We start from the raw sequence: 27,182 nt of genomic DNA, 5'->3' as shown, positions 1-27,182 counted from the left end.
CAGGCACCCTGCTTTTGTGCACCGTAAGAAAAAGCACACACTCTTATGGTTTTGGCCTTGCAGCTGCAAAAAAAAAAAAAGCGAGAGAGAACCGTGCACACACCCAGATCCTGTTCTTTCAATACCAACAGCTGCTGCGCCGATCCTTTGCTGCAGGAAGGCATGTAGCTATAAACACAGCTTGTGTAAAACCTTTACCTTCTGTCTAGGGCAGCATGAAATAACTGGCCGCTTCCCTTTTGGAGGCTAAATTAAAAACGCGTGTAATTAACTTATACAAAATAGCCTTTTGGTTGCTATTGAGAATTCAATATTGTATCAAGGAGGTTACAACTAGGGTCTGGCTTCACATGAGAGGTTTCCATAAAGCAGCTTATTATAGACCTTGTGGTGAGCTTTGATAGAAAGACTTGCATCTTTAGCATCCCTAATACGGTCTAATCTCTCTTCTCCCGAAAAGATCGGTTCAATAAAGTGATGGTTTCAAACACTCTGAAATAGTTTTGGATGGTCCAGAGCCTGGAGTTTGCACTGTAGATTACAGAAGGTGAGATCACTGCTGGGCTCAGAACATGCAAAATGGAAACAACTGCAGCTAAAAAGAATATTTTTCTGACTGTCCCAAGGAGATTACACAGGCATCTGTCACCACGTCCAAGCTGAAATTTGACCCTGCTCTGTCAGACCAGGGGGGCTGATTGAAACAGTGGGGCCTTGCTGAAGCCTGCCTGGAAGGTTGTTCGGTCCCGCTGGCTGCACGGATGGAGAAAGTGAGTCCAAGGATTGTCATGGTGTTGAGCAAAACCAGAAGACTGCTACTCGCAGCTTCCTGCAGCTCTGCCTGCAAATCCCCAATGGCAGCCCGGGATCATGCGCCGTGCCCGTACGTTGCACAGATGGCTTGTGCGCACACAAAAACCAGATTCGGTGTTTCTGTGGGGTCGCCGCACCAGGCACCTCTACAGAAGAGCCGGGTAATCCCAGACATGGGCCAGGCCCCTTCTCCCCAGCTCTCGTTCCTCTTCCCTGCCTTGGACAATCTGTAGGCGTGGGGAAGGAGAACTGCCTGGAAAACCCCAGATACACGGTGATTTTTGGTACTGGTGGGGTGGGCGCCTGCCTGTTCTCCCGAGTTCGCAGTAGTACCCATCCCACTTGACTCCTGAGATCCAAAAGCATATTCAGGGTCTAAATGTGGCATCGTGTGTATCTTTTCCTCCCCCCCCTCTGCAATAGAAAACCCATGTGTTATTTTGACTTTATTAAGACGCTGTTCGTAAACCATTTTAATTTAGATGCTCAAGGCTGTTCTCTTGGTTTTTTTGTGACAGAAATCCCAGCAGATATAACACTTCTGGAAAATACTATCAGGGAGTCAGTGTCTTTTTTTTTTTTCCCTTCCTCGTGTCAAAGGTTAACTTAAAATATTAATGCTGCAAAGATTCATTTAAGATATTAAAACTGTTCAGGCAAGAATACATGTACATATTGTAATTACTTCCTTTTTCTTACAATTAAAGTAATTGGATTATATTTAATGAGCTATTTACATTTAATAATTAAGAAAAGACTTATCTTTCCGGTATTCCCCAAGTGCAGCAGAAGGGTGGGGGCACTCAGAGCTGTGATATAATTATCTAGGCGTGAGTTGAAACTGAAAGAGCAGTTGAGCTGTATAGAAAACACTTGGAACTGGTTTGTTCCTACTCTTTCATTAATCAAAATAGTTTAGTGTGTGTTAAAGGAGGGGAGGCTGAGCTTAGCTGCAAATGAGACAGTTTAGCTGCTGAAAAGGAAGGTTAAAATATGTTCAGACTTCAGGAATAAGTCATTTAGAAAAAAACCACACCCTCTCTTTCCGTATTAATTACCGAGCGCTGCCCTAGAATGAAAATGTGCTGATGTATTGTGAGAGTTGTGCTTTGCACCGAGCGCTTTGTTAGCGTTAACAGGCACGAGCCTTTCCTCTTGCTGGAGGAGGCTGGTGTGAAGGAGAGGAAGAAAACATGCTATCCTCATTAGCAGTAATTCAGCCTGGGAATGAGCGATTCAGCGGTGTTTGCTTTAGCAGCCGCGCACCATTTGCAGAAGTTGGCCTGCGGTTCTGCGCAGGCATCCCCGCAGCGACGGCGTGAGACTCGGGTACCTGCAGCACCTCCAAACAAAGCTGTTGGGAATGATGCTGCTTGTGTTGCCAGCTAAATTGCATCTCTTTTGAAGGGAATTCAGTGCTGTTACAGACTTCAAGGCTTGGAAAATGAAATCTGATTTTATCCAGAGCTTATTTTGCCTGGATTAGGACAGAAACAAATGGATGACTTTGCCAATGAAGGCTCCTCAACCTCGACCTTCAAGGACTGGCTTTTGGGCCAGAGTGGCAATCCCATTTTAGTAGACATCTCTCTCTTGGGTTGCTGTGACTGCTAACCCCAGTGGTTGTTACTGCTCAGGGGGACTCATCTCCTGGGACAGGCTGAGGCTGATTCCTTGAATCGTCTCGTTGACTTTGGACAGTGTTTTGGGCTCAGACCAGGTGTCGTTGGAGACCTCCTGCCGATGGACTGAAACCTGCCTACTGACTAGGCCTCCCCCCACGTCCTCCTAAAATATTTGAGAACCTACAGTGGGTTTTCTGTACCCAAGTACGCCAAAGCTACCTGTTGATTAAAGCTTGTGATGCTACTCTGTATTGTTACTGACCTTGTATCCTTGCCAAAATTATTCTTAAGTTTAACAGAAAGCATTCTGCTCCCTTTGCTGCTCCTGTTTCCTAGGAAGCAACAAAGCCAAAGCTCTTCTGGCGCTGAAGGAGCCCTGCCTCTCTCCTGATGTATATCCTCACGGCAAAGACCTTGAAACCTTTTTGTTTCGGAGCTTTAATTCCCGTTTAATCAATAGTTCTGTATTCTGAGAATCAAATCCCTGTGACAGCTCTCTTTAATTGAGCTAAACTGCCTTTCTCTTGTCACATCTCTTCTAGAGTTTTATTTAAATGCATTTGTTCTGCCTGTATCCTAGTCAGGCATTGATAGGAACACCAGGTGACCCTCTTTGTTTAACTTGTTTTTCAGCTAAATGAATGGAAACATTAATTAGGGCAATGGTGTGTTTTTTAGGAATAAAAAAAAAAAGTCTAGGTCAACTGCTGGCTGTATTTGCACTCCAACAGAAGCTAGGAGGATCTGTATGTTCCCCGTTAGTGACACCCCCATCCTTCCACCCCCAGCCTGATTTCTGCCAGCAGCTTTGAGCGAGTCCCTCTCCAAGAGAGCAGGCTGGCGTTTATTCCAGCAAGATCATCTTCAATAAAGCTGATAACAAAAGTTTAAAAGGAAGAGCCAAATTTTCAGTCACACCTGTGCAATCCCCTTGAGGGCAGTAAATGATGACGATAATGCATAAGCCAGACAAAAAAGGCAGAAAATGGCTTTCTGAGCCTCTTTTGCATTTTTCAGAGCCAGTAGACGGGGGGGGGGGAATGAGAGGAAAAAAAAAAAGAGTATTTTTACTCTGGGAACTGAGCGGGCTGGATGTTTGTTGTCTCAAGGACTCCACAGTGCGCTGTACAATGCTTCGTTATTCTGCGAGATCAGGGCTGACGTTTCCGAGTGTCAGAACATTGCTGTGGAAATGTGCAGCGCTGCGCTTGCCCCACGCTATTGCCGAAACACCTCTTTCGTAATGCTGGCAGATCGTATCTGCGAAGTTCTGGAGTTAGCGATGGAAGTGGGTTATTAATATACAGGGTTTTTTTGTGATCGGCTAACTGTGTTCTCCTGAAGGCCCCGTGTTTTCAGTAGATCCTGCTTCAGGAAAGCTTTTGTGCGATGGTGGGTGAAAACACAGCCTGCGCTTTCCGTCTTAGCGGCTGGTAAGAGATGGTGGGCAGCGTTTTCCCTGGTGCCCAGGGGGTTTTACCCGTGCGTCTCCCCCGTGGCTTTTGGGGAGAATAGACCACTGTGAAAGGAAGCAGCCCTGCAGCTGCCCTTCACTGCTGACTCCTGCTCAGCTGCTGGCAGGCTGGGCTGTTAATGACAGATGAGCCTGTGACGCGTTTTTGGGAATGAATACTTGTTACAGCTGGCGGGATGGAGTAGTTTGTGGCATCACATGGCAGTTTGCTCTATAATTTCACTCCCTATTGCTCGGATGCAGCACTGATTGCTAGGTCTCTCTCCGAGTGTGGAACTGTAGCATTTCTGATTGCTGCATCCCACTTCTCTGTGGCTGCATTGTGAGCTTGGATATAGCCCTGAGCACTCAGCAGAGCCTTCTGCTGAAATTTTTTTTTTTTTTCCCAGTTCTCTGTGTGTGTGGCTGCTGCTTCCCTTTCTGCTAGTCTTTTGGGGTTACATAAAAGCCAGTCTCTTTCTGGCCATTACAGCTACATGGGGGAGTAGTTACTGCTGAGAGAAGCTTGAAATTTGAAGCAGAGTTGTCACAGACATTAGAAAGAACAGTCAGTCTGCGTTGGCAAGCTACTGAGTTAAGTCTCATTTCATACTGATGGGAATTTCAGATCTGATTATCTCCTTCCTCCCTCATTCCCAAACCTGCTGGTGTGTCTAATCCCCCGATGGGTACTCCTAAAGGCTGCTCTCCAAGGCGCTTAGCTGAAGGCTTGGTCTCCTTGACTATGGTGCTTGTTTGTGTCCAGGCAGAGGATTTTATAAGCCCTGCTGAGGGCAGGGTGATTGGTCACCCTGACATACTTGAAAATCAAGCCTAATTTCCCTTCCCTTCCCCAAAAATGAGCTCTGTCCTCCTTAGGTGCTTTGTGCTACACCAGACACTATGACAGATGATATCACTGCTGGGGTCCAGATTTATTTGCAGATGGTCCCTGATCTAAGAGGTTGTGTGTCACATTGTGTGGGGAATTACCCAGGTGACTCCCAGTAATGCTATGCTAGCTGGTCAAATACCAGTGAGAAGAACCTTGCCAGATCTCTCCCTCCAACTCGACTGTTATTTACAGCTCTTTGTGTGCATTGCATACACACGTCTCACCTTGTAGTCCTGCCTGCCTTCTCTGCACCGCGGTGTTGACTGTGCTATCTGCCTCCTGTACAAAAAAAAAAAAAAAGGCTGGTTCCTCTCTTGCTGTGCAGTGCTGTTTTCTGCTGTGCTCCAAACTGCTTGTTAAGGAGTATTTGCTCCGAGTTGCTGTTTTCAGTTGACAGAACTTGCGTTGGAAAGCAAATACTCAATCCTAAAATGTCCCTGTATTGCTTCTCAATACTTGTAATCAAAGTCTGTCTCCTTTATTGTTCATAACAATTGTCCAATTTTACTGTGCCAGCCCTATTTATTAAAAATAGTCAATAAGACGCAGCTTTGTGTGAGGGGTTTATAGACTGGCAGTTCTTGTTTGAAACAAACCAATTGTACTTGATTCTAATCCAGAACTGAGATTCCTGAGTGATCCGCTGCAGCAGAGCTCATGGGGAGAGTGGTCGATGACTTGCTGATAAGAAACCTTAGAGCAGCACGCTCATCTTGAACTTACCTCGTGCTTTGCTCAAAGTGCTGGATTCGGAAAGGCAAAAATTGCAAGTTGCATTTTCTGCCCCCCCTGCCACGGGCTTGTGTTGTGCCACAGTTGTTCCCCAGCACCCCAAGAGTATTTACAGAAATAATTGCCAAAGTCGGAATCAACTTTAAAGCTGGTGAGCAAGACATTCAAGGTGAGAGCTTGTTGTGGAGGGAGCGGGGTGTCACATCGGCAGCCACGTGAAGAAGCACTACACATAGATCCTGCTTTCTTGGAGAAATACGAGGTGTCCGAGACCACCGTGTGTGCAGTGAGAAAGCACAGGAGTTGATAGGAAGGGTGATGGGGAGCAAAAACCGGGTGAATCCTGGAAACGAGGTGCCAGTTGTGGCTGGAAGATTGGTAGGAATGTAGGAGCGGTGAGCTCAGCTTCCAGGGCTTTTGTCGTGCTCAGCAAACTTTTTCTGGGCCGACGCGGGGCTGTGGAGCGGGCCAGGGCTCGGCAACGCGTGCGTAAGCATTTCAGGAGAGGGGAAATTATGAGGAATTCTGGCAATGCCCGGCTGGAGGTGGGGCAGCGTACAGCTGCAGGGAGGCGAGGGGAAAAGAGCTACAGGGCGAAGCTGGGCTTTTCGGATGGTTTGGCTTTTAGTCACTGCCATCGTAACAAGGCTTGGAGCCTTCTTTGATTCAAGCCATGACTTGGAGACTTCAGAGGAAATGCTTGCCGTGAGCAGGTAGGAAGGTTCTGATTCAAGTGGGAGACAAAAATCATCTGTTACCGTAAGAAAAGCCCTTACTTCTTGTTTTTAAGAAGGTGTGAAGCACGGTGGTTGGGAGGATGAGTATTTTGAACGTCGATTGATGCAGCAGTGTTTGTGGATTTGGCACATGATCGGCTTCAGGGTTGGCCCATTTCCTTAAGGCTCTCCCAACCAGCGGTGCTCTGCAACCAGCAAAGATCACTTAACTTTTCTCCTCACATAGCTAGCACTGTGTTTCAGTTTGATGCCTGCCTTTTTTTTTTTTCCATATTCATTAGAAATCTGTTGCAGACAGTTTTCTGTTTCTTAGAGGCAGTTTCCTTTTACTTTTAACATACTCCCGCTCTTCTCCCGTTACAGTGGGATCGGGGCAGGTCCTCTGTGCCCATGGCGTGCCATTCTTGCAGCTTCTTAAAAACAGTGTATGCACCCCAAACTCTACTACTGAAACAAATCTAATCTTCAATATTAATAAGCAAATGAAAACACTTATCCTTGCCCGAAGGATAAGGATTTTTGGCCTCGCAATTCATTTAACTTGCTTCTGAATGGTAGGATTTAGTTATAATGTATGGTCTGCGGTAGTTACGTGACAGTGACTAATGCCTGATGACCAGTCTGGCTAGCTGGGGTGGAAAACTGCTGTGTTGTCATGCCCTGACCACTGAAAGTAAAGCGGTTCTGGATGGCCCTTGCTGGTAGCACGCTGTCAATCGACTTCCTAATGACTCTTAAAGAATAAAAGCAAGCCTCCTGGAAAGCTTTTTTAGGTCTGTCCCTTCCTTGTTTCATTTACTGTGTCTCTTCCCTGCCCCCAACTGTATGCCTTGTGCTGTCTCCAGTGTTTTGCTTCCTCCTTCTCCCTCTGTTCTCATACCTTGTCCCTTCTCCACACTTGATTTTCTGCCCCTCCTGACTGCTGCTTTCGAAATACACCACTTATTTTCCAATCCAGACTATTAATCTTTGTCCCACCTACTCATGAGGCATGAAGGTTTTACAGGAGCCCATTAGCTGTTATCTCTATACCTACCCTCCAAAGACTCACAGGGAAAAACGAGGTGAAGTGCCTTCTTGTGGGCACATCGACTGCTCTTTTCGCTAATGTTGGCACCAGGCTCTGGTTGTAGGTCCCAGATTTCCTATCTGCCTGCCTCCACCCTACAAAAACATCTGAAACCTTCCAGCTCCTTGTCCTCCCGCTCAGAGGAGAGGAAATTTTGCTTTAAAATGCCTCTTATCCCAGAGGCCACTGGCTGCTGCGAGAGCAGAGGGGTGGTTGTCCACAGCCCATCCTGTCCTCCCTGCCTGGCTCCGGTGCTCCATGGGGATTAATCTCGTAGTTTGACTGCTGCTTGCTGGATCCTGACCGGTGTTAGGAGCAGCAGCGGGGCAGCAGAGCCGTCCCCGTCGCCTTGGGAAGAAGTGATGCTGCCATACTCTTTGCGAGGAGGGCTGTCGTAGCGATCACGAGGGCGAAACTCTCGATTCTGCAGTGGAGTGTGGCAGGCTGTGCTGGGAGGGTGGGGGTGGCTGGCAGGATGAGCCAGGCTATAAAGGGAGTGTTTTTCATAGCCCTTATCTCTGCTGTCTTGCACTGGTGCAAATTCATAATGTACGTGTGCTGTGCCATTGTTATTTAAAAAAAAAAAACAACCAACAGTGACTTGCCACTACTCCTTGCTTTTAGTTTCAAAACATGCTTTGAAGGGGGGGTTGTATATAGACAACATATTCTGAGCCTGTGGTTATTTGGGGCACTACTCCATTTTCTGCCCTGTTCTTGCAGAGATTAGTGCTACCTGCGTCTATCAGACCCGGCATACCTATCATCTTTGGGGGTTTTTTGTCTCTTTTTCTACATGCATGCTCGTATCTCTTCCCCCTTACAGGCTTATTTTTCCTCTTGCTGTTTTCCTTCTGTCTGTCCTGCACCTTGGAAGGTTTCCAGCCGGGCTTGGTGGATGGGCTGTCCACTCTGGCTCTGCAGATCCCGCCGCGTGTGCTCCCTGGCCGAGCCCTGGGGAAGCACGGGGAGGATGCTCGATGCAGGCAGCCTGCAAATGCTGCCTTGTTTATGAGAGCTGCTTGTTGGTGCAGACTGCAGTCTGGGGGGAGCTGGGAAAGTTTGTCTGGCATAAAGCGCTAAAGCTGACAAAAGATTGTAGGGCTTGGGCTGTAATCGATAAAACACGGGGTATTTAGAAGCGAAGGTCAGAGTCCTTCCTTAGTTCGCCCTGTTCTTTAAATATCCCGGCAGTTACTGATGGCTGCTGCAGTGCTTGGACACGGTGAAGAACAACACGGGCTTCAGTCCTTGGAGAGTCTCTGCTTTTATTTATTTGGATGCAGATCTCGCTCCCCTTTTCTATAAGGTGTATGGTTTTGGGGACTCTTCCCTTGCACAGGGACAAGCACGCGAAATCCCTCGCGTAGAGGCGTTGCAAAATGGCAGCCTACATCTGCTTGTCTGGGAGATATCCCTGTGCCCGGTATGCTGCGGCTCTTGAACTCCTCTGCCTTAATGGGTCAAATTTAGCAATTCAAAATCTGGCTTGTGAGGTAATTAGGAGGGATAATGCCCACTTCTTCCTCTTAACACCCTGATAGAAAAGCATCCAGGAAGGACTCCTGGACCTCAAAGATAAGCTGCCAGCTGCCACAGAGACTATCAAAGGGTGGCTCAAAGTCAAGAGCAAACAGCTGATTTTTTATGGTTCTTGGGTTTTTGCTGTTGGTGACAGGAAGCCATGTTCCCCAAGCTGTTAGCTTCCTGTTTTATTTTTACACCCAGCCCGAGCAGATCAGCATGCCTATCACATGGGAGCTGGCTGCTTCTCTGGGGTTGTTCCTCAGCTGACCTAGAAAAGTGATTCTTTCCCCTTCTAAATTAATCAAGAAGTTGCGATGTATTTGCTTTCGCTTAGTCTTAAAGATTTCAGGCATGTATCGTGCTCCTTGGGCTGAGCTGTTTACCCAAGCTTCCTCCTGTCTGTTAGAGGCGGACGATCTGAGAGGGAGCTGTTTGTTGCTTCAACGTTTCAGCCTGTTAGCAAAGGAGATTTTTGTTAGTTAGACACTGACCTGCACATAAAAGCGTTTTCTGTCTAAAGCATAACTTCCGGACATTTACGTTGTCTTCTTTTTTTTTTATTATTTTATTTTTTTTTTAAAAAGAAAGAACTGGAAGTTTGTCCTGACCGTTGTACAATCAGTCTTGACTGAGCACGCTTTAAGCCTGCATCCTGATTAGAGCTCCCTCATCGTTAAACTGCTGTAGCACGAAAACAATGGTCCAGTGTAAACCTTGGCCCCGGGGGATTTCCCAAGGGAAGAGGGGTGCAGCCTGCAGGATAAGGAACAGTCACCAGAAAGTTTCCTGGTCAGCTGCAAGCGCTTCCTGTTGTTTCAGGACAGCCCTGTCTGTGCTGCTCCAGGAGAGAGGCACCACGCATGCTTTGATGTGCTGGAAGAAGCTGGTTGTTTTTTTGGTGGGTTTTTTTTTTTTTTTTAACATCTCCCGTCTTCATCCTCTTGGTTTAAGTAAACCTCTTGATTGCAAGTTTAAAATATTTCTGAAGAAGAGCTTGTAAGACTTGCCAAAGACGCTGTGCGTGAGCGCGGGAGGAAGGAGACTGCTCAGAGGCGGCGGATGGGTAGGAAGGGAACAACGGCTGCGGTAATGCCAGCAGCACCTTGCGTGTGGGCGAAGATGTGTAGTTTTCCATCTCTGCCTCTGTACCTGAGCTGGTGGGGCTTTGCTGTCACTGCAAGTCATAGAACAGCAGGATCTTTATTTCTGATGAACCAGTTTTATAAGGGTGGGGAGGGGGGAAAGAAGCCTTATAAATAAAGCCATTTGAGAGCAGGAAAAACGAACACCATGGCTCTGGTGTGCCTGGAATTTGCGGTTGAGTAATCCTTTCCTGTTTCTTTTTTGGGTTGTTTTTCATCTTTCAGAACAGTGCCTGAAGCAGGTCCACCATGCCGTTAGTAACGAGGAACATTGAGCCAAGGCACCTGTGCCGTCAGACGTTGCCTAGCGTTCGAAGCGAGCTGGAATGCATGACCAACATCACCCTGGCAAATGTCATTCGACAGCTGGGCAGCCTGAGTGAGTACCATGGCGAGCCTGCGCGTTGCCCTCAGGAGTCGCTAGTGCTCTTTATTTAGCTCCCTTTCTACTCTCGTGTTCCTATTTCTCCCCCATCTGCCTTCCCTGGGTAATGCTAAAATGTTTTCCTAAAGAAATCTGATGCTAATTTCATATCCCTGGTCCCACTGCCTTCCCATCTAAGAGAAAATGGGGAGGGGGGGATGTAGGTGTGTGCGTGCGTGTGTGAGAGGCTGCAGCGAAACTGCAGATGGAAGGATGGAGCACAACTCAAGCTTGTAAAATGGGAGGCTCTCCGAGCAGCCGGGATCTTGTGTCAGAGAATGTGCCTGTAATTGCACGCGCTACTAAATGGAGCTTGACTGTGTTGAATCTACAGCATGTCAGTAGTCCTATTTTTAATGAAAGATAATTAAAGCGCACACGGAGAAGCTGCCTGTTTGCCCCTGCTGTTTGTTGCGTTGCAAGACCCAAAGTCCCCAGTCTGAGCCGCGCGTTGCCTCTGGAGTATTGGGGGTCTGGGGCCGCTCGCTCAAATGGCAGCACGAGCTGCAGTGGTGCCTAGCTCAGCTCTCCAGTGGGCTGACCAACAGCCTTGTAAAGGCTGGAGGAAAACGTGGACCTACGTGCCATAGGAGGAGCGAAGAGTTAATTGTGGTCTCTCCGGGATGACTTCTTACTCTGTTGAAATGCTCTGGATTCTGATTAGCTACCTCTGCCCTTGAAGCAAGACTTTGATAATCAAATTAATGTATTGTTTAGCTTCTCCATGGTGTCTTGCAAGCACTTCTGCTTGCTCTGCAAAGCAAGCCCCTTGTCTTCTGCCATAGCGTGAATGTGGCAGGGAAAGTTTGGGTGCAGTCTCTTTCCAGCAGTGAAAACCATGGCTGTTGCTAAAATCTGGGCCTGTGTTTGCTGCCAGTTGGTATCGCATTCTGTTGGGTTGTAGAAATGTCACTGCACAGGCAAGACCAGTCTCTCTGCTCGCGTTCCACTGGCCCTTGTTGTTCATTTGTTAGGTCTTGTAGCCAAGATGGTTGTGGAGTGTGAGTAAAATCCATCTCGTGCATGTGAAATGATGAGGAAGAAGGCAGTAAAGCTGTGCAGATCTCGGCGGCAGAGAAAGCTAATCCCAGTCCAAAGGCACGCAGTGGGTTAGTGTGACAGAGCCGTGGTGAGATCCTTCAGGTTTAGACCTCCTTTGCGCAGCTCAGATATCCAAAGCTGCTCTGCTTCTACCTCGTCAGAGAGGGTGAAGCGCTGGAAGCCAAATTGCAGCCTGGTTTCTTTATCGGGAAGGTACCCAGAGAGGCTCGCTCGGCGATGTGGGGAGGGAGGTGCGTGCTGCTGGACCAATCGCGGATATCTCGAGGAGAGCGCTGGAGGGAGAACTCGGGAGAGGTGGCTCTTGCTGACACTTGCGTGCTTGTCTGTGTAAGAGGGGGGCGAGGCAGGTGGGGAGGAGATGCTGAGCACTGTCTCTTACCCGCTTCCCTAGGGTCAGCAGTATTTTAAATGAAGCAATATTTAGACTAACTGCTACAGAATGTACGCATCCAAATGACCAAACTCCTGGCCCCCCCTCCTTTTCTCTTCTTACTTCTGAAAAATAAATCCGCTCCTTTCTCGTACGTTGAATATTACAGGAACGTAAAGCAGGTTCAGTAGGCTGTGACAGCCCTGTCAAGTGAATAATCAGCCATGCCTAGTGCACCACAGTCTCTTTACAAAGATGCAAACATAAATCTTGTCAAACTTTCATATTCCAGTGAGTTTACCCTTCGTTACTATCACAGCTGGTAGCACTTTTTATAAGTCGACTGCGTTTCTGTGTGATTTTATAGAATCCACAAGCTAAAGATGGAAAGACCTATTAAATCATGCCGTCTGTCTTCCTGCCAGTGCATGACAAAGATAATTCTGATTGTAAGCTGCACTTTTGCAGTCAAAGTAACTAAACCAAAAAATTAATCTCTGCCTTACCTCATCTAAAAGTGTACATGAAACACGGAACGGTATGTGAGGTGCTGGATGGTAACTCTGTACAGGTGCGCTTACACAGGCGAGGGAATACGCACCATCCCTTCTTCTCCCTCCAGGGTCAAGACCGGTATATACAGTGCTGTTTATATATTATTTTATGCTTGAAACATACTACTCAGCATTGCAAACCAAAGACACTTTTTTTTTTTCCTAGTGCTTGTTGCAGTTCCTTGTGAAATTCAGAAATTATTTTCAGTTCTCATTAAAGTAGAAACCAAATTACAACAACAACTTTTTCTTTTTTGGATTGTTGCTGGGAGGTGTCAATTTATCCCACAGATAAACGTTCACCCTCTTTGGTCAAATAGGAGAGCTGGTCTTGTGCTGATGTTGAACACGAAGAGTGCTTCATGAAACCTGGCTATAGCAAGAGCTACCTGGCCCTGAGGTCTCCAGAAATAAAATCCCTCTCATGAGTTTGAGGAAAGCTGGTTGGGCTTGTTAACGGAGCGTATGTGGAGACTGTATTACCTAGGAGAGCGGAAGGAGAAGGTCAGTTGAAGTTAACGTCTAGCATTTGCTTTGTATAAGCACTTCAAGCTGGCGTTGCCACCAAAAGGGGTGGAGGAGGTTGATTTTTAACCTGGCTGGTTCCCCGTGCTTGGCAGTGTAAGGAGAACTGCACGGGAGTATGAACAAGTAGCTGATATATCAGTTTAGATAGCTGGAAGTATTTGTGCAGCTGGGCTTTGGGGGATGCCCTCGCGTTGCCTTGTGGAAGGGGCGCTTGTCTTTCTGATGTGACTCATTCCAGACAACCAGATTTTCCAAAACTGCTGTTAAAGTTAGGCTTCCAACTGGTTATCCTTTCCTGAATGTCGGGAGAGGATCTTCAGGAGTAACAGATTCCAGAACAAACTGTTGACCATATGATGATGCACTTCAAAACCAGACTGCTTATTGGGAGCAGCCTTGTACTCAGCAGCCGTGGCTGGAAATGTTTCCCATCAGTGGGAACTCCACGGGCCTATGTCTGCAGTCAGTGCCAAGTCTGTTCTGATCAGTGTTGTCCTCGGTGTGGTTAGGGCTCCCTGTCTTGGGTTATGCCTGAGAGCAAACAAAAAGACAGTACTTACTGTAAGTTCTTGGTTTTCTTCCAGTTCTCCCATTTCTGTCTACCTGTGGTCATCTCTTGTTGTATGGGTAGATTTTAAACTCTTAAGGACAGAGGACATCTTTTTGTTATGCTTGTAAGTGGTGCAGCGAGCTCCTGATCCAAGCCCCTAGGCACTCTCGCAGTCCAAACGATGGATGATGTTTGTCATAGCAGCCCACTGGGCAATCCAAGCTGTTACAGAAAGAATATCCCTGTTTGAGAAGTTCCCCTTTGGTTTTGATTTAGAATAAACATGAATGCATCAATTTTTCAGACACTGCCACCTGAAGGAACAAAAGGGTCAGTGCTTTCGTCTGTGGTTATAGCTCAGGCTTTGGGATCAAGGACTGGGTTTGCTCTCTAGTTCCAGAGTACTTTGAGCTTGTAAATATGTGCCAGTTACCCTGGAGGCAGGCCTGCTGGAGACTGGGAGCCTTTGAGATTCTCCAGAGCAATAAAAATCTAACTGTATTTGCCTGTCTAATAAACAGAACAGCAGAGAATCTTAAAGGACCTACAGACCCGTCCAGATTCAGACCAGTATAGTGTTGTCAGCCCTCTTTATTTTGTTACTTTAATAATGACTTGAAAGTATGTTTCGATTGTTTCTTTATTGCTTGAAGATCCCTTGGAAATGTCAGGTTTTGGTGGAACAGAGCGTTTTCTTCCTGGATGTTAAACTCAACCCTGACAAACTTGAAAAGAAGCACGGTTTGTTCGTTCGTTCTTTCTTCTTTCTTCAAGAAAACAAGCTGGGAGACTGAATATGGTCTGATGTGGCTCACGAGGGTAATGTGGACACTTTAATATTCCAGGTAAATTCGCAGAAGACATATTTGGAGAGTTGTTTACTCAAGCCAACACCTTTGCCTCTCGGGTGAGCGTTCTAGTCGAGAGAGTTGACCGCTTGCAAGTCAAAGTCACTCAGCTGGATCCCAAAGAGGAAGAAGGTAATGGAGTGGAGCGTGGTCCTTGCAGACCAAGTGTGGTAAAGATTCTCATTGAGTCAGCATGGTTGGTTCGTGGCCATAAAATGAGCGTGACGCTGCGATGGGTGTTGGAACATGTTCTCTTGGACTAAGAGGGACCGTTTCCTCCCCTCCTGAAAAAGCACTGTGCTGCTCATGTGGATAGCCTTTCTGGCCGAGTCTAGCTTTGCTCGTTAGCAAGTCTCCATGTGGAAACTCGCTTTTCAGCAGTTTGATAGCGGTGCACTTCTTGAGTCTTGGTCGCAGGGGTTTGAAACCACATTGGCAACTCTCGAGAGAGCTGTGTCTGTACAGCAGCGGATCTTGGCACGGCGTGATCTGAGACTTGCTGGGTTTCCCAAGAGATCTGTGGGAAAAGGAACCTGACCTTAAGAAGTGCTAAGCATGCCAAGAACTCCGACTGAAATCAGATGTTCGCTACTTGGTCTTCAGTGTCATTGGCCTGGGTCAAGCTGTTCTTCACTTGCTCTCTCCTCTTTGTTACAGTCTCCCTGCAAGGCATTAACACCAGGAAGGCCTTCAAAAGCTCCACTACTCAGGACCAGAAGCTCTTCGACAGAGATTCTCTCCCTGTGCCTGTCCTTGAAACCTATAGGACCTGCAATACTCCTCCACCTCTCAACATTCTCTCACCTTACAGGTATGGCTGCAACGCCCCTTGTTCCCTTGCAGAGGAGTATCTCTTCCTCCCAACCTGCCAAGGAGGTCATTTCCCATCCCGTGCTGTAGCTGTTTCCAATGGGAAATCAAGTTGCTAAACTGAGATCCACCAGGAAATCTTCATTCTCTGGATTACGTGAAACTTTTGCTTTTGGGGCTGTACAAAAGAGCGTAGCTAGAAAATTATATATTTGGTTACCTGCTGTCACTTTGGTGATTGCCTTGGGGCAAGGCTTGGCTGGCACTGCATAAACATGCTAGGTGTTGTGCAGATGATGCATTTTTCTTGTGCTTCTCTGTAGCCCTGTGGCTCCTTTCCAGAAAGCCGCAGTGCAAACTGCAGAGCATACATCTGTAAATGGCTCTCACCCAGGTGAGTGCAGCAGACTCCTGTAGATCTGGAGATGCTTTCTGTGGCCTTCTGTGCCTGGTCTGAGACATCTGATGTGACCTACGCTGGCTGTGTAACCAGTTCTCCTGAGCAGTCCTGCTCTGATTTAATCTTGTAGGTAGTAGAAGTAAAGGGGGTCAGAATACAGAGACTTAGCCCACATCCATAAATATCTTTTGAACAGGTAAAAAGTAATTACAGATAGCTGGAGGCAGCTGTCTTCTGCCAGACGCGGCTGCACTGCAAAGTAGGAGGAGAGTGTGTGTGTGTGTGTGCTCGCTCATGAGTTTCAAGGATGCTGCTGGTCTGATTTAGGGTTCTTGGGCTGGAGAAGGCTTTTTTCACACCAAAAATACAACACAAACAAGTGGGAGTTGAAGTGAGAGACCTGCTGCTCTCTCGGTGATTGTTCAGAGCAGTTGAGCTCTTCAGGTGCTGAGTAATGGAGAGTTTGTGTGAGGGCAAAAAGCGCTGGCAAGTGGGAGAGCCGGGACAAGTGAGGCTGTGGGTCCACTGCCTGCTCTGAAATGGAGGACAGCGGCGAGACCGGCGTGTTTGACCTTCTCATTGCAGAGTTTTAAACTGTCATCTGGGGTTGTGCTTTATGTTTTCTTTGGGCTTCAAACAAATGTGTGACTTGGTCCTTGTTTGTGTGGTTTTTCCCCCCCTCCCTGTTCTAGGGATGATGGCAAAGAGGCACTTAAATTCTACACAGATCCTTCATATTTCTTTGACCTTTGGAAAGAGAAGATGCTTCAGGACACCAAGGATATTATGAAAGAGAAGCGGAAACATAGGGTGAGGAAATGGGAGATTTCTGCCAACAGAGGCATGTCAGGGAAGAAAAGGAGGTGGGAAGCGTTAATGAATCTTGGACTCCAAAGTTGCTATCCAAAATTCAGGTTTGCTCTCTTAAACTCTTTAGGGATCAATTCAGTGAAGTTTTTATCTGGTTTACTCTCATCCTTGTTAATTAAAAAAAGAAAACAAAGGTACCCTTAATCTGTTTTTCCAAATGCCACCGTCTTTGTATGGTAATAATGGCTTAATTTGTAGTCCTCAAACATAGCGCTGGCGCAGTCAGCAGGGGAGAAAGTTGTGTTGCAGTCTTTTCTGCACTTCCGATGTTGCATAGGGGTCTGTTCAGTGTTGAAGCAGTGCAAATCCCACTGCCCCAGCACCACAGTGTGTTGAGTGGTGTAATAAATTCTACTGTGGAAGAATAAAGGAAGGAGAAAATGTCCCTTCAGGAGTGCAAAACCAGGCCTAATGTTAAATTAGGGGCAAGCGGGAGGCTTAACAAAACCGTTTAAGCTGGAAATGCCAGGTAGAGTTCCTGGTTTGGTTGCCTGGGGATTTGGACCCATGTTTACCAACACTGAAACTTGCACCATAAAAGATTCAGTTTAAGCATACTTTATTAAGCTTTTGAGCAACTGGAGTATTAAATATCAAAACAGATCATGGTTTTTCAATCAAAATAACAACGAGATTGAGGGCATGTTAGAATACAGAGGGTGAGGCTAGCTAAAGCCCAGTTCTTTCTGGGCAAGTGTCCATATTGCACCCCAAAGCACTTAACGCCAGCAAGGTGATGGTGAGATTTGGCAGTCTTGACACAGAGGCCAAAAACTGAATTGATGTGGGAAACGGAGCTTTCACTCTGCCCTCAAGGTGGTCATGCCAGGGAGTAACGATGGCATCATGTCTGGGCTGCACTGGGGAAATCTGATGCTGTCTTTCTTTTTTTATGCTATCTGTGCTCCAACGTCTTTGTATGGGAGGTCTTTGGAGCCTGCAGCAATCAGGAAAGTAAATTAAAAATCCTGGCCCTCTTTGAGACTGTATCTTCTCGAAACTGCTACAGGTCTGTCCTATCCCTCCCTATTCCCAGGGAGTTTAAAGCAAAATAAGGCTTCTGTTTGATTCCTCCTCCCTTAGAAAGAGAAAAAGGAGAATCCGAACCGAGGAAATGTGAATCCGCGGAAAATCAAAACCCGGAAAGAAGAGTGGGAGAAGCTGAAAATGGGACAAGAATTTGTTGAGTCAAAGGACAAACACGGTCCTGCTGGGTAAGCAAGTCTGGGGCTCTCTGTTCAGCTCCCCAGCGAGGGGGAGCGGGCGGGCGTTGTTGATTGTAATGCAGTTCACCCTGCTCTGCAGCTTCTCCAGATCTGCTGCACAGTGCGGATCGATACTGCCACTAATCAGATTCTCCAAAGTAAATCCGTCTGCTGATTTAAAATTTGCTAAATAAATCAGGGAGCTACAGGGTTTGAACAAGGTGGCAGGAACAGCTTTGGTAGCAAGTCTGCTCTCAGCTGCCTGTCTTGTAGGCACAGAAGTGTTGAGAGCTTTGGCTCCCTACCCCACCGCGATGCCCTTCCCATCACACCTAGCCTCTGGCCCTAGAGCTGAGGAGCGGGGTGGCATCTCGGTGGTATTGTGTGATTGCTTTGTTGCATTTCACAAATGGCTCTTCACACCCTAAAGTTGAAGCGGGGGCTGTCCCCATCCAAGTATTTCAAGCTACAGATCTCTCTTTAGCACTTCTGGCTTGGGAATTCATTTAACTTTTGACACCAGCAAGGCTGGAAGCAGACCGAATTCCCCACAATGCACTTCTTGCTCGCTCCTTGCAGCTTCCTTTCATATAAGAAAAATCTCTCTTTAAATCACACTCTCCAGCTAAAAATAAAACTTGCTTTTAGTTTAATAGGAGAACACGTTTGGTTTCTAGCAGAGGAATCGAGCAGCACAACAGCACCATTTTCTTGCTCCTCTCTTTTCTCGTGTAAGCATGTTCATGCATTTGAATTCACTTGAGGTCCAGAGCCCCCAAGAATGAGGTGGTTCCACCACCCCACAGTGAAATGAGCTCATTGAAAGCTGAGTGTGAGAGTGGTCTCTTCCTTCAGTACTACTTCAGCTTTGGATACTTGCTTTTAATGGCATCGCTGTTTCTTGGGTTCTTTTTGATATTCTGTTCTCAAGCTTATTTTTTGACATCTTTGAGTACCTCTTCTTTTTTTGCCACTGATGATACCCAATGTAACTGGGAGTCCTTCAAGTCCAAGTTGGTCAAAACACTCTTATGTTTTTTCTATAATCAAATGTTAAGAAAAATATTTTTTTTATTTCGGTGTTTTTTTGTTCACTAAAATATATGCTCATGCTGTTCTGGTGTGTGGTAGCAATAAACAAACGTGAGAGCATCTGGGCAAATTCTAGCCAAAGAATTATGCAGAGCAAACTAATACAGCTGTATGTGGTTCTTCATATAGGATGCTTTGAGAAATAGAGACTTTTTTTTTTTTAAATGTTCCTTTAAGGTTTTGTTTTTTATGTGTCCTGCTGTGGTGGCTGATAAGGTCCCACCTAAAGGCAGGTCCCACTGTGCTGGGAAAAGCCATTCCTGCTAGAAAACCTCATTTCTAAATCTTGCAGGTTGATCCATCCACGTGGTTAATATCACTGCTGTTCAGTGGTTGAACTGCTGCACAGTTATTTGTTGTAACCCTTCCAGGAGGCAGAGCTCTTGTGAGTGAGGGGAAAAATGAGCTTTAGGTATTGCCTTGAACTCTTTAAATAAATTGCTTCTCTTGCTTTCACTCAGGTACCCCTCTAACATGGTGTATCAGAACGGCAGCATCGGTTCAAACGAAAGCATGGACGTGAACTGCTACCCGCCACCGCCGCAGACTGACTCTATTGTGCCACCACCTCCTTCATTCCCAGATGACAGCCTGCCTCCACCCCCGGTGGAATTTAGGTAAGCCTACGGGATCCCTTCTGTCACCAAGGAGTAGTAGGTGGTGTAAAAGGATGACATGAGACAGGCTGAGATAGTTCAGCATAACTTCCTAACGGGTGTTGTATGGGAACCAGAATGCTCCTGTCTGGAGGGGACGTGCAACTGCAGGCAGGGACGGAGGCACAGCCTGCACAGCTCTCCATAAATCCCAACCGCCATCATTGTTCCCACACAGAAGGGGAGAATGGGCTTGGGCGAGAACTAGAGCAGTCTTATTTCACTTTCTAGAAGAGCGGGGTCCCAATTAATGGTCTGGCTCCGTCGCATGAGTTTTCCAACGCTGTTGTAGACTTAGGTTCCTGATAGAGCTGTGCAAAGAATGGCTGCTTTCGCCGCCTTTTTTTGTTACCATTTGCCCTATGATCTTTGACAAATGCACGACGTAGGCGCTGAAGATGTAGATGTAGTTAAATTTAAAGGACTTGAGCACACCAGGTGACTTCTTCCCAGAGACTTCAGTGCACGTTCAGGGCAGCTGCTTTGTATCGGATGAAATGGTGACTTCCAGTCACCTCTAGAGATGAGAATTATGGTCCAGCAGTGGCTCAAGACACAAAAGGTGAAACAAGAGAGTAGCTTTTTTTTTAAAAGGCAGTAAAACAGAGTCAAGAGTAACAGGAGGAAGTATGTCTGATAGACAGGACTGCGTTAGCTTGTCTCCATCTTATCCAAAAGCAGCAATGCTGCAGAAAAGGCTCTTCTGATGTGTCAAAGAGAGCAAGCGCTCCACTCTGCAGCGTGTTCCTCTAGGGCAGAGCAGAAACGAGCTTTCGAATGAAGCTTACGCTGCCTTATGCAGTTGCTTAGATCTCTGCCTAGCCACAGAGATCTCCCCTCTCTGGTTTTGTTTTGGTGGTTGTTTTAAAGAACCTTGGGAACTAGGTTTGATTTCCAGTAGTCTGTCTTGGATCAGCACTGTGCGCTGTTAAAAACTGTGACATTTCTGTGGCAAATGTACCTTATTTTTCTGTTTTACCATGGAAGGAGATGTCAATTTAGGGCTTCCTTTACACATGCATGGGATATTACAGAATCTTAGGGGCTGTAGTGTTTTCTGGTATAACACAGCTTCCATAAATGGGAGATTCGATGCCTCAAGAATTGGTGTTTTCCTTAAAAGCACGTTGGGTTTCCATGTCTTCCCCTTCGCTCCCCACGGCGAGCTATGAGACATGGCTGCTGCACTCCAGCTCTGAGCCGTGGAATCCGGTGAAGAGATCTGTTCCTAGCAGGTGTTCAGAGCGTATGCTTTCCTGGCACACCCACCAGTCCTTGTGCGATTTATCACGATAGACATCCCTGCTTAGCGTGTCGTAAGTCTGACCTCAGCGTGGAGTGGCTTGCATTGCTGCAGGAGCTCTTGAGCCAGGAGGCTGCTCAGACATGACGCCTGGCCTCTGGTGGGGAGGTGAGATGGCTCATGTTCTTGCAGCCTGGGAGATGGGACGGATGATAGCATTTCTGCCGGTCCCCAGAAGCTTTCCTTTGTTCTGGTGGTGTAGTCCAAAAGAAACACTGCGAGGGAACTAAAACCAAGGAGTGAGGTCTCATGGAAACACCAGTTAAAGCTGAACGTAGGTTTTTGTCTGGACTGCAACAAACACAGATGATTTGCATTAACATTGAGATTGTACAGTCTAATCTGGCCTCACAGCTAAAAGCCGCCTTTCTCTCTCTCCTTCTGTTGCAACAGCTATCCTGTAGACAACCAAAGAGGTTCTGGTTCTGGAGGGACCAAACGATCCAGCCTGGTTAGCCCGAGTCACCCGCCACCAGCTCCTCCGATCGGATCCCCCTCAGCAGCCAGGCCGGGCTTTGCTCCCCCTCCGGCACCACCTCCACCACCACCACTGATGGGAAGCGCCCCCCCTCCACCGCCTCCCATGGGCTTCCCGTCCCCGGGAACCCCACCACCACCCTCGCCCCCTTCTTTCCCTCCTCACCCCGAGTTTGCTGCCCCGCCACCACCACCGCCCCCTCCAGCAGTCGAATATGCCAGCGTGCTCCCACCTCCGCTGCCGCAGCCGGGCAGCGGGAGCGCGCCGCCTCCCCCTCCACCACCGCCGCCTCCTGGCCCACCGCCTCTGTCTTCCAGTGTCCTGGATGGTCCCCCTCCCCCTCCTCCACCCTCAGACACCTCCACCTCCAAGCCCAAGTCATCCTTGCCTGCGGTTAGTGATGCCAGGAGTGATCTGCTTTCAGCTATTCGTCAAGGTAAGGTTTTGTTTCAATACCAACTTTCTCCTTTGCCTCTGGAAAACCCCGCAGTATCCGAGGGCGAGCACTTGGGAGCCATCTCATGAGCAGTGGCGTGACTGCCTCGCTGCTTGAGACCTGTCCCTCGTGGTCCCTCCGTGCCTGCCCACCCTGATGACAACCTCACAAGGTTTTATGCCTCCCGCCTGCGCCTTTGGAGACGGCAGTGCTGGAATTAGTGTGGTCCAAGTTTGCGAGAGGATTGAACGGCAGTGGTGGTGACCCCTCAGAGGAGCACGGAAACGATTCGCTTCCCATTCCACCTGCCCACCCAGCCTGTCTTGGCTGTCGGTCACCATCAGTGTTATCCCACAGCGTGTCCAATACTCGCTGGCAGAGGACAGGCTGTTTTGCTCAGAGGATTGTGTCAAAGGGACGGCTGCTTTGGAGGTTTCAGTGTGACCAAAGGCTTTGCATGATCCTCTCCGTTGCCTTCTTCCCTACAGGCTTCCAGCTCCGCAAGGTGGAGGAGCAGCGGGAACAGGAGAAGCGGGACGTTGTGGGCAATGATGTGGCAACGATCCTGTCACGCCGCATCGCTGTGGAATACAGCGACTCTGAGGACGACTCTTCGGAGTTCGATGAGGACGAATGGTCGGATTAACCACGGTCCCGTCCCCTTCTTCCCCTTCTCTGCTGGGTTAACATCTTCTTAAAGAATCAGGTGGCCAAACCTTCCACCACTTCCTTTTTCATCCCATAACCAAAGATGTGCCAAGGGTTTTCAGACAACCACCAGCATATCTCCCTTCTCCCTTCCCCTCCGGCTTTGGCAGGACTTTGTGCTCTGCCTTTCCAAAAGGTCTCCTCACGGACACTGAGGATGCGGTGTTGGGATTTAGCTGGAGGGGGTGTAACGGTTGCTTATTTAAAAGAGAGCTAAACCTCCAGGTTCTCGATGCCACCAGGCAGAGCACATATAAACCCTCCATCCTGAGGGATTTTTAAAGTAAAGATGGATGATCCTGTTGTGGCCGCGTGGCCTTTCAGATGAAGGACATTTTCAGCTAGTTTTCTCATTGCAACAGCAGACAGTTGATCTGATGGCTCTTCCTTTCCAGTGAATACTGGTAGTGCTGCAAGAAAATGGGCTTTAAATGTCTGTTCTCTTCTGCATCCCACTGTCAAATAATCAGGTTTTGGCAACAGAGCACAATTCTTTCCCCTCTGACCCCCTAGTATTATTTCCAGACTACCCTGCGTGGGGTGCGCTTCCTGGCTCTAGGGCTGTGGAGTGTCTTGGGTGCAATGTGAGGAGGGACTTTTTTTTATTTTAAAAGCTGCCTTTACCTTCCTCAAATCTCCTGGACTGCTTCGCCAAGTCTGCCAAAGGAGACTTGCACAAAGGGATGCAAAGCCGGGGCAGAACGGTTGCTTGGCTTCCCGCTTCTGGGAGCGCAGAGCCGGTGCCCCACTGAGACACATCTGTGTGGTCAGCGCTGAGCGGTGGTGAAACTCCGCTTTGCTGATTTCTTCAATTCATGCTGAGAGTGTGTTTAAAAAAGAAAAAACACCAGGCGCTTCGGTCGTCTTTGGCCTGTTCAGGGCAGCGCTGCAGTCGGTTTGAAGAGGTGCTTTTTCTAGCAGGGTGACCATACTTTTTACACAGGGACTTGAGTAGCAGAAAATGCTGGTATTACCTTTGCTTCCTCCTCCCTTCCACCTAAGGAGGGGAGTTTGTGTGCCTAAAAACATCTTGTGTGTGAACTGAGTTGCCCGTCAGTTATATCAGACCTAACCTACGTCTTTTCCCGTAATTTTGTGGTTATAATTCATTAGTTAATTTTAAGAAAATGTTTCTTCTCACTAACCCTATGAATTCCCAGGCTGCTCACTACAGATAGAGTACTGGCAGCGGGAGAAAATGGTGAACTTGAACTAGGTGACCTAGGTTTTATTGCTGTTTTATATTACCTTACATAGAATATAAGCATATCGTGGAAATCTAGAAACAAATACCCCCGATGCTACAGATGTGTATTTTAATTTGGACTTAACTCTCTGTCAGGGTCATGCAAGAAAGCAATTCCGAAGCCTTTTGGAGATCATGGGTCCAGCTGTTGTGGGGTGGGACCAGCTGCGTGTCCCATTACGAGCAACTCTCCAACCTCTTTGCCTTCCCTGTTGTAAAGTATTTTGCCAGCCTGTGCCTGTTCTTTCTTCTCTGGCTTGCCTCGTTTAATGATGTTGCTGATACCCAGAACGCCAGGCCCAGCCCGAGGCTGCCAGGTTGCTGAAAATCCTTCTTGGGGTTTGATTGATGGCTTCAGTTTGTGCCATTGAGTTCTTACTGATTTCTTGTGTGTGTGTGCGTGCATTTTTAATCTTCGAAAGGGCAGATAATAGCCTGGAGGATGGGCTTTTCTGGGGTGTGGATCAAGCTGAGATCCAGCGCGACCCTGAGCACAATCAGGAGAGATTTACTGGACCGCTACACCATCAGATTTTTGTCTGCAAATCGGCTGCTAGGCAGGATGCAAAGGGCGTAGACGGTGAGGCATCCTGATGGGCTGGGAACATCTGAGCAGTGCTAGTTCCAGGTTCTGGAAGAGGGAACAAACCCCTCGAGTGCCAGTGAGCCATCGTGCAGTGGAGGGACTTGGAAATGCAAACTGATTATTGCTGCAAGCTGGGTAAGGGGAGCTAGAGGAGAATCGCTGCCTCTTGTTTTTCTGCTCTTTCTGTAAGCATCCTCCTCTGGCTTCTCTCGGAGACAGGTTCCTGGGGAAAACGGACCTTTAAGCTAACCCGGGCTGACAGCATTATCACACAGGGAAGCGAGGAGCTCGCAAATGCCAAACCTGGGTTAATTTTAAATTGCCTTAACTAGACTTGGCCCCTGTTGGGAAAGGGGAACGCGTATTCCTGTCGTGTGAAATACAGAAAAGTGCCATATCCTCTGCGACCCAGATGGATGGTCTGTCAGGCAGGGCCGTGCCTCGGGGCGTTCGGGACACGGTTGCCCCACGCGCTGCCTGTTGCACAAGGATGCTGTGTGGGCGATCTGGCATGGCCGCGGGTGGAGTCGGCTCCTCCGACTGCCTCGCCTGCTTGCAAGGCCCTTCTGGCAGCGGGAGGGACGCTGCTTTGTCCGTGCAAGCCTGCTGTAACCACCCTCCGCTTTCAAACTCGCATCCCGAGGTGAGAATCAAAACTGCTGGATCCTAAACAGAAGGGTTGTGGACAGGTAGGAAAGGGTGGTTGGTTTTTTTAAAATCTCCTTTGACTGCAGAAAGAAGTGGTATGAGCCTAGCACAGAGATCCCTGAGAAACAACTGGTGTAAAGTGACCGTCTTTGAGTATCGTTGCAAAATCGCAGAGCACTGGGCCACCAAGTAAGCTTAATATTTCTTAAACCAGTAGGGGAAGAGGAGAGGTGCCAAAAACAACCTTTGCAAGACAGAGCAGCTGTGCTGTAACTGCAGGGCTGCTGTTCCCCCATGTAGACCGAGGGCCTGTGCTGGACTCCCCTGCCATCTTTGTCATTTCGTGTTAACGTACTCCTTCCTCCCCCTTTTTCCACCTAAGGCTGGGTTGAACGGCACGGCGGGCTAACCTCAAGCATTTCACAAAGCCAAAAGCGAGAGCTGGCAGCTGGGGTCCTCCCCGTCTTTCCATTTCAGCCCGACCCGTGTCCATACGGAGACGCAGAGCCGGAGCAGCCATTTCGCCCATCCCGGGAGCCGTTTGCTCGGGGCGTGCTCATTCCCTCCCCGCGCACGGCGAGTTTGGGCAGGCCGCCGCTGCCTTCCCCTTCCCAGCGCCGCGCTCCTGGTTAAACATTCTCCCGGTGTCCTCGCCCGCAGTGCTTGGCTGCTGCTCCCAGCAGCCTTTCCCCCGCCGCCCCCCTTCCCGCGCTCGCAGGGAAAGCCTGGTCCCGGCTCCCTGGGCTCAGCCCGGAGCCTCATCCGCAGTCGGTGACCTTCACTGCTTTCTCCTCTCCTTATCAGACCCAAAGCACCAGACCAGATCGAGGGAAGGGGCTCCTGGAGGTCCCAGATGGCCAAAAAACTGTGCGGAGCATCGTTTCAGGGAAAGGATATATATATATATATTTTCAGTCCGTGAACTTATTTAACGTGCCTCTTTTGAAGGTACCTGCCCTTGAGGGGCTCCGGCGGGGAGCTGGCTGGCAGGGCCTCGCGTGGGGCAGATGCAGCTGCCCCGGGTCAGGTTGCGTTGCTGTTGGATTTCGGGGGGGGGGATGCTTTCTTCTCTACCTTTTCAAACAAAGCCTTGAAGTGGGAAGTGGATCCGATGTTTTTATTACTGTATTAACATTCATTTTAATTCATTTCAGAAACTAACCCATTTTTCTTCCTGATTAGAATGTCATAGAATTAGACGAGCTGTAACCCTCCTGAAGTGCCTTATTTTCCTACATGATATAAATATATTTATAAGAGTAATTATTCCACTTGTATCTTAGGGGTTTATTGCTGAGCAGAAGGTATGGTGGGAGGAGAGATGGGAAGTGCCCTCGAAGGGCCCAGCCGGGCCGGGGGTCGGAAGGGCGATGTTTGACAGATACTCTCAGGGTGCAGGGGGTTACTCACTTCAGACCAAAGGAGTTTCAGCAGTGAAACTCTGCTTAGAAAAAAAAAAGAAGCAAAAAAAAAAAAAAAAAGAAAAAAAAAACCCAACCTCATGAGCAAAATACTGTAGACTTGTTTGGTTTTCTTACCCCTGCAAAATAAACACTGATGGCCAGACTCTGCCGCCTCGTGTGCACGGATGCAGCGGGCGTAAAGCTGCTGCTGGTGGGGGCGCGGAGCCCGGTCTGTGTCGGTACCTGTGCATCCCGGCGCAGACTCGCTGCCTTCTGTTTTCCCGTGTAATGTCTGTCTGTGCTTTTCCCTGACGGTTGCTGTGTAAGCCAGGCTTTCCTGCTGCTTTTTTTTTTTTTTTTAATAATCAGCTCAGTAACCCCTGGATGAAGATCCCAATTGCAAATTTTTTTTGTAATGTACGTGTAAAAAAAAAAAAAAAAAACCACAACCTTAATTTTTTTTGATCCTTTTTTAAAACTGTAAACTTGATAAAACCTTTCTATCCAATCGGCGCCTGCGTGTATTACTCCGGGCATGTGTTGGGGAGCTGCGGTGTTGTCCTTTGCACGTGCAAAGTGGCAGGTCCTGGGCAGAGGGGCTGCTGCGACTTGTCTGTGTGGGACTTCTCCTGCCCGGGGGAAGGTGCTGGGGCCCCAAGAGCGGCTCGTGTCCTGTAGTGCATCTCGCAGGGCCGCTGGGGTGGAATTTGGGGAGCCTGGCTGCATTCGGCGTTTCGTCGCGGGCGCGCGGGCTGTGTCCTGTCCGCAGGTGCCTGGGATGAAGAAAGCCAGCGGGTCCCAAGCTGTCCTGCAGACGCCATCGGCGCAGAAACCTCTTCCAGTACCAAAATGCAGCCGTGCCGAGGTGGGTTGAGGATTATCGATGGTGGTAGTTAGTGCTGCCTGGGGTGGGTAACGGCGCCAAGGAAGCGCTATCCAGGAGGAGCCACCAGCCTCCCGTGTGTGCTCCCTGCCATACGAAATGAGCCCGTGCTCCATCTTGCAAGAGCGG

General features: G+C 48.3%; 1 protein-coding gene across 2 annotated transcripts in view; it reads left to right on the top strand.

The window, feature by feature from the left end:
• WASF2 (WASP family member 2) overlaps positions 1-26,678 on the top strand; it is a 33,334-nt gene extending 6,656 nt beyond the window's left edge. The window contains exons 2-10 of one of the 2 annotated variants that reach the window (XM_075173550.1): positions 9,436-9,749; positions 10,219-10,372; positions 14,327-14,461; positions 14,987-15,140; positions 16,232-16,349; positions 17,493-17,623; positions 19,168-19,323; positions 21,059-21,579; positions 22,068-26,678. In XM_075173550.1, coding sequence (XP_075029651.1) covers positions 10,243-10,372; positions 14,327-14,461; positions 14,987-15,140; positions 16,232-16,349; positions 17,493-17,623; positions 19,168-19,323; positions 21,059-21,579; positions 22,068-22,225 — 1,503 coding nt within the window. In that variant the 5' untranslated portion in view covers positions 9,436-9,749; positions 10,219-10,242 and the 3' untranslated portion in view covers positions 22,226-26,678. The remainder of the gene's footprint in view (positions 1-9,435; positions 9,750-10,218; positions 10,373-14,326; positions 14,462-14,986; positions 15,141-16,231; positions 16,350-17,492; positions 17,624-19,167; positions 19,324-21,058; positions 21,580-22,067) is intronic. The other variant, XM_075173549.1, reaches the window with a different exon arrangement.
• The last annotated feature ends 504 nt before the right edge of the window (positions 26,679-27,182 follow it).

The sequence above is a fragment of the Calonectris borealis genome, chromosome 25, assembly GCF_964195595.1.
Source record: "Calonectris borealis chromosome 25, bCalBor7.hap1.2, whole genome shotgun sequence".
Taxonomy (NCBI): domain Eukaryota; kingdom Metazoa; phylum Chordata; class Aves; order Procellariiformes; family Procellariidae; genus Calonectris; species Calonectris borealis.
The sequence above is the reverse complement of the archived record's forward strand: the minus strand, read 5'-3'. Positions and strand labels throughout refer to the sequence as shown.